Source organism: Corylus avellana, chromosome 3, assembly GCF_965113065.1.
Source record: "Corylus avellana chromosome 3, dhCorAvel1.hap1.2, whole genome shotgun sequence".
In the NCBI taxonomy this organism is placed as follows: Eukaryota; Viridiplantae; Streptophyta; class Magnoliopsida; order Fagales; family Betulaceae; genus Corylus; species Corylus avellana.
The window spans coordinates 22739652-22747189 of NC_142492.1; the positions used below are offsets into that span (position 1 = coordinate 22739652).

General features: G+C 40.0%; 1 protein-coding gene across 1 annotated transcript; it reads left to right on the top strand.

Moving 5' to 3' along the window:
• The first annotated feature begins 1219 nt into the window (after positions 1-1219).
• Positions 1220-2995, top strand: LOC148586951 (uncharacterized). The gene is made up of 2 exons (XM_088514414.1): positions 1220-1232; positions 1932-2995. The coding sequence occupies exons 1-2, from the start codon at positions 1220-1222 to the stop codon at positions 2993-2995; spliced, it is 1077 nt and encodes a 358-aa protein (XP_088370540.1).
• The last annotated feature ends 4543 nt before the right edge of the window (positions 2996-7538 follow it).

The window sequence follows — 7538 nt, forward strand, 5'->3', positions numbered from 1 at the left end:
ACTGCTAGGGCTTTACGATCAAGCAGAGCCCACTCGCTATCATACATGTCGTCGGGTTGTTCTTCCAGAAGAGGTTGATGAAGATCCTTCCCATAAAGAATATCTTCAATCTGTACCTTCCAATACCCAAAATCTTTGCCGTCGAATTTCTCGATTCCCATCTTTCCTTCTTCACCTGCCATCGCTCCCACTCGAACCAACAGCTCTGATACCAGTTGTTAGGAAATTAATCATATTTCCCAAGACCCGTGAGATGCGAAAAATAAGAAGAATGCGGAATAACAAAGATTAGGCAATCAAATCACACACGACACAAAGATTTAAGTGGTTCGGCTTAACAAGCCTACATCCACTGGCGGAGACGACCCGGAGAAAATTCACTATCAAAAGATGAGTACAAGAGAGTAACAGGTGAGAAAACCACTCAAACCCAAAGCCCCAAATACACCCAATTCTCACTTTGCCCAAAGGAGAATAATAACAAAAAAGGGAAAAACAAACTCTCTCTTTTTCTTGCTCTCACCTTCTTCTTTCTCTCAATTGCTTTTGGCACACAAAAACACAAAGAGCCCATGCCTTTATATACTAGACAAAGTCGGTGCTTCCAAAGACCCAATACAACATGTACATAAGAGATTTCCAAGAGCCAAGAGGAAAAACCAATACGTGTGGGACAAGAATTCTAACTCCTAATAGGAGAAGGAATCCAAGTACAAGACAAGCTTGTAGATAAACCAAAAAACTGGTTGGGTCCCACCATAACTTTCTTGGTGAAGTGCAAGGCACGCATAACAATAGCAAAACTACCCAGATTACCAATCAAGGTTGTACTTTTTGATGTTAGTTTTAAATTATTTTTCTGTTATGAAATGTGTTTATAAGAAATTTTAGTTATTTGATTGCAAACTACAATATTTCTTAATTGTTATTTGGTAATTATAGTCTAAGTTGTTATTTGAGAATTATAGTCTAAAGTGGTTTTTAGTTCACACTACAATAAAAATGGTCATTAGCGACCAAATGTTTAGCTGCGACTTCGCTATATATATAATGGTATTTAGCAACGACCCCAATAGCAGTGACATTAGTCGCCGCTGTTGTCCACTCAACAACGGCGACGCTGATGAGGGGTCAATAGCGGCAACTCTGGTGTTGCCGCTATTGACATGAGAAAAATGAAAAAAGATCATTAGCGGCGACTTAATGTCACCACTATTTAATGGACAATAGTGGTGACTCTCAGAGTCGCAGCTAATGAGGGGTCAATAGCGGCGACTCTGGTGTTGCTGCTATTGACATGAGAAAAATTAAAAAAGATTATTAGCGACGACTTAATGTCGCCACTATTTAGTGGACAACAGTGACGTCTCTCAGAGTCGCCGCTAATAAGTGGTCCATAAGAATGACTCTAACGTCACCGCTATTGACATGAGAAAAATTAAAAAAGATCATTAGTGGTGACATTAGGACAACAACGGAGTCGCCACTGATGAATAAGTATATTATATGGCTCTGTTACGTGTGGAGTTGGAGACCACTTAGAAGTTGAAGGGCTAGAGAGGCGTGAACAATATAGAGTATTGTTGTTGCAGTAACTATGTTTTTTCCAGTATTTGTTTTATATTAGAATTACTTTATGTTTGATTACTTAAATTAGATTAGTTTTATGTTTATCTTTAGGAGTTGAATAGAAGTCCTATTGGCACTCTATTTTATAGGTATTATGTTCCTTTAAATACTGTATTATTATGGAATGAGAAATCAATCAACAATTTATTCAAACCTTGTGTTTGTGGGAGTTTGAGAGCTTCTATAATTGCTCTACCAAATGAGGTCCAAGATTCCTCGAAAATCCTACCGCTAGAATTGTTTTCTTCTTGATTTCCCCACAATAGGGAGGTTAAGGAATAACAATCCTGGTAAATTTCCAGTTCACAAACCTGTTACGCGTTCAGATTCTCGAGCACGTAACAAAGTGGTATCAGAGCCAGGTTTGTCAGACCAACGTTTTGATCGGCTAGAGTCTGAAGTTGGGTCCATTAAACGTGAGCTCCAGGAATTAATTGAAGGTGTGAGTGCTCAAATCCAGCAACTGGTAGTAAAGAAAGGTGATGATGATGCATCTGTCTCTAAATCGAGCAAATATAAGGGGATTGGGGGTTATGCACAAGGGTCGGTCAATACAAAATTGACCAAGTTGGAGTTCCCACGCTATGACGGGATTGAAGATCCAACCAGTTGGATTTGTAGAGTCGAGCAGTACTTTGGCTTTCAGCAAACGGAAGAAGAAAATAAGGTACTATTAACTGCTTATCATCTGGAGGGAGAGGCACAATTATGGTACCAAATATTCAAACAAGATATCGACGAAGTCTCGTGGAAAATTCTGAAGGAAGGACTGCACGTTAGATTTGGGCCTACACAATTTGAAGATTTCTATGGAGATCTCTCAAAATTGCGACAAGTTGGAAGCGTTAAAGATTATCAGTCTCAATTTGAGAAGTTACTCAGCAGAGTGGGCAAATTGTCTCCAGAGCATCAAGTCGGATGTTTTGTTAGTGGGTTAAAGGAGACCATTCGGACAAAAGTGCAAGCTGCCAGGCCAACAACTTTGACTGAAGCTATCGGGTTGGCCCGCCTCTTTGAGGCACGTGTATTGGCCCAAAGAAAATCTCCTTTTGACTATAAACCAAAGCCATCTGCACCACAAAATCCTTCTCAACCACAAGCTTCATCTCCTTTCCGCAACAATAGCATACCCACCAAGCGACTCAACGAAACAGAGATGAAAGAGAGACGAGAAAAGGGGTTGTGCTTCAATTGTGATGAGAGATTTCGACCGGGTCATCGTTGCATGAAATTGTTCTTGATCGAAGGCATTTATCCGGAGGACGAGGAAGAAAGGAGAGATGATTGGGCAGAGGAAAATCAGGAACCCAGACCCGGCGAAGCGGAAGATGTAGAAATTTCACTCAACACCTTGGCAGGCGTCTAAACTCCTCAGACGATGCGAGTGTGCGGAAGATGCAAAGAAGGGGGGGCTATGTTGTTGGTGGATACAGGCTCAACTCACAATTTCATGAGCACCTGCCCTGCTAGGCGATTGGGGCTGCACATAAAGATGGCTGAATATTTTGAAGTGGCAGTAGCTAATGGGAAAAGAATTCGCAGTGAAGGGTGTTGCTATGGAGTTCAGGTATGTCTAAATGGGGCTAAATTTGTGATAGATTTTTTCTTATTACCCATGGAGGGTTGTGAGGCTGTGTTGGGGGCACAATGGTTACAGGTATTGGGACCAATTTTATAGGATTTTGCAAAATTGCACATGAAATTTACATGGAAGGGGAAGGAAGTAGAGTTATGGGGTCTATCAGTGCCAAGAAATAAAATTGTGGACTCTAAGGAGATTTGGCAGGGGGTTCAAAATCAACAACTAGGATTTATTTTGTTCTCTATCAACCTAGGCATGTCACAACCGGGTCTTAGCTCAACAAATCCAAAATTGCTGCAATTATTAGATAGATTTTCAGAAATTTTTGTGGAGTCTCAAGGCTTACCTCCCAAAAGAATTCAGGACCATCGTATTCCGCTCAAGACCGGGACTGGCCCAGTCAGTGTTCGTCCTTATCGTTACCCACATTATCAGAAAACTGAAATTGAGAAAATAGTTTCGGGACTCCTAGAATCGGGGGTTATTCACTCTAGCACCAACCCTTATTCATCCCCGGTCTTATTGGTGAAGAAACATGATGGATCTTGGCGTATGTGCGTCGATTATCGCGCACTCAACAACATCACCATCAAGGACAAATTTCCCATACCTATAATTGACAAGCTTCTAGATGAGTTGCATGGTGCCAAATTCTTCTCTAAACTAGATTTGCGGTCTGGTTATCACAAAATCCGAGTGCACTCGGAAGATATAGAAAAAACAGCATTCCGAACTCATGAAGGGCACTACGAATTCCTCGTTATACCGTTCGGCCTCACCAACACACCGTCATCATTCCAAGTGCTCATGAATGACGTCTTCTCCAAATTCCTACAACACAAGCTATTTGTCAAAAGGGAAAAATGTCAGTTTGGGTTAGAAGAAGTAAATTATTTGGGTCATGTTATTAGTCGAATGAGGGTGTCAATGGATCCGGAGAAAATAGAGGCTATGTTGTGTTGGCCTATTCCAAAAACCATAAAAGCCTTGAAGGGGTTCCTTGGTTTGACAGGGTACTACAGAAAATTTGTTCGAAAGTATAGGGAAATAGCAAGACCTCTTACTCAACTACTAAAAAAAGATGCCTTTGGATGGTCATCACTAGCTGAGCATGCTTTTCATGAATTAAAGAAGGCTATGACCCAAGCCCCTGTCCTAGCATTACCGGACTTCTCCAAGGATTTCATTGTGGAGTGTGATGCATCGGGGGAAGGTATAGGGGCTGTTCTAATACAAGAGAGGCGTCCCATTGCGTATTTCAGCCAAGCCTTACAAGGATGAAACCTACAACTATCCACATATGAGAAGGAGATGCTTGCATTGGTCACAGCAGCGTAGAGATGGAGACCATATTTGCTGGGTAACCGCTTCATTGTCTGCACAGATCACCAAAGTTTGCAATACTTGTGGCAACAAGCAATTACTACTACTGCACAACAGAAATGGTTAGTTAAATTATTGGGCTATGATTTCAAAATCGAGTATAAGAAAGGCGTGGACAATGCCGTAGCAAATGCACTACCTAGGAGGACGGATTGCGGGGAATTGAAAGCACTTTCACACCCTATGCCTCATTGGTTGAAGCCTATACAAGAAGAAGTTGTGGCTAATCCACAGATGCAAGAGTTAGTAAAAAAAATTCAAGATGGGGAGGCGATCTGGCCATGGGATTACAAAGGTGGGTTGATATACTTCAAAAACAGAATATATATTGATGAAAATTCTCTTCTGCTCCCCACCATCATCAAGGAGTACCATTCAAGCACTCACGAGGGTTTCCACAAAACATTGCATAGAGTACGAACCGTTTTTTATTGGGCAGGAATGAGGGGTCATATTCGGGTTTTTATACAAAATTGTGATGTGTGCCAACATCATAAAATCGAGACAACCCAACCAAATGGTTTGTTGCAGCCTTTGCCTATTCCGGAGGTAATTTGGGCCGATATCTCTATGGATTTCATAGACGGCTTACCAATGTCAAAGGGGAAAACAACCATCTTTGTGGTGGTTGACAGGTTATCAAAGTATGGACATTTCACCCCACTCAGTCATCGTTATACAACCCCTGTTGTCGCACAAGCTTTCTTTGATAATGTTTTCAAGCCACATGGGATTCCCAAGACTATAGTGTGTGACCGTGATCCAAACTTTACAAGTATTTTTTGGAAAGAACTCTTCTGCTTGAATGGAGTACAATTTAATTTCAGCTCGGCTTACCATCCTCAAACGGACGGTCAAACAGAAGTAGTAAATTGCACCATTGAAATGTATTTACGGTGTTTCACTAGCTCAAAACCTAGTGATTGGGTTCGGTGGTTACCATGGGTGGAATTCTGCTACAACACTAGCTATCACTCATCATTGAGATGCACTCCTTTCTAAGTTGTTTATGGAAGAGAGCCACCTAATTTATTAACATGTGCCGGGTACTTCTAGGGTGGCAGCCGTGGAAAAATTACTAGTGGACAGAGATGAGATGGTTAAAGGAGCTCAGGAGCATTTGGAGGAGGCACAAGCACGGATGAAGAAGGTTTATGATCAACACCGCCAAGAGAGGGAGTTCAAGGTGGGAGATTGGGTTTATCTACGCCTACAACCTTACAGGCAAATGTCGGTTCAAATGCGGAGGAACTTGAAATTATCCCCCAGATTCTATGGGCCGTATCAGATTGTGGAGAAAATTGGGGCTTTGTCTTACAAACTAGCTTTACCATCAGGATCCAAAATACACCTGGTTTTCCATGTATCCTTGTTGAAGCAAAGATTGGGCATGGCTGTCCAGGTGCAAGAGAAGTTGCCTTATGTTGATAATGTGGTTGGGGATATGCTGCCACGGCCGAGGACTGCATTGGAATATCGAACCAAGAAGGGCATTGTTGAGGTTTTAATCGATTGGGAGGATCTTTCTCCGGCTGATGCAACATGGGAGATCTTGGATGACATTCAACAACGTTTTTCGTCTTTTGTCCTTGAGGACAAGGACAATCCTAAGGTGGATGGAGTGTTACGTGTGGAGTTGGAGACCACTTAGAAGTTGAAGGGCTAGAGAGGCGTGAACAATACATAGTATTGTTGTTGCAGTAACTATGTTTTTTCCAGTGTTTGTTTTCTATTAGAATTACTTTATTTTTTATTACTTAAATTAGATTAGGTTTATGTTTATCTTTAGGAGTTGAATAGAAGTCCTATTGGGACTCTATTTTATAGGTATTATGTTCCTTTAAATACTGCATTATTATGGACTGAGAAATCAATCAACAATCTATTCAAACCTTGTGTTTGTTGAAGTTTGAGAGCTTCTTTAATTGCTCAACCAAAGGAGGTCCAGGATTCCTCGAAAATCCTACCGCTAGAATTGTTTTCTTCTTGATTTCCCCACAATAGGGAGGTTAAGGAAGAACGATCCTGGTAAATTTCCAATTCACAAACCTGTTACGTGTTCAGATTCTTGAGCACGTAACAGGCTCAAGCAGTCTAACCTGGGCAAATCTTTTTTTTCCCTATTAATATATTACTATTCAGGTTTTTATTAATTCTTTTGGATTCATCACTATTAATCTTTCTTAGTACCCTATAAAGATTATATGGGTTATTCTGAATTGTGAGTTAAGGGATATGATGAACAATGGTGCAAGTATTGTTTTCCCTGTTAATATATGGCTCAAGCATTTGGGTATTAGCTATGCAATCGTGACAAATTCATGTATAAAAGAGATATTTAATGCTAATGGGTCTTGGTCTTGATCTCTATTATGGAGTGGGTAGGAAAATGGAAATGTTAAGTGTTCTTTTAGTGTTCTCCTCCTAGTGTTCTCCTCGTGTCCTCTCAACTATGATGTAACTTTTAAAATTATCATTGAATTTGAGATTATTGTTATTGACTTTTAATCTATTGGTAATTTTAAAAGCCACATCACAGTTAAAAGGAAACCAGGAGAACACTAGAAGAACACCTAGCATTTCCCGTAGGAAAATACCACGAGAAAAAAACAAAAAAAAACCATAATGGAAAAAAGTATACAGAAAAGACAATTTTTTCCTATTATATTAGTATTTTTTATTTTTTTGTTTTGTATCCTTATATTTTATTTTTGGGGAAACTTCATTGAAAACCCCTGAATTTTCACCTGATTTGATAAACCCCCATAAACTTTAAAATCTCTCCATTTAGTCCCATGAACATTCAATTGCTCTCAATATGGACCCCTCCATTAGATTTTAAACATTACATGATGTTTATACCCTTGACTTTTGTATAAAATTTCAACTTCCAAAACGTTTTTTTATTTTTAAAAAAACAAAAAATAGGGATATTTTGGTCTTT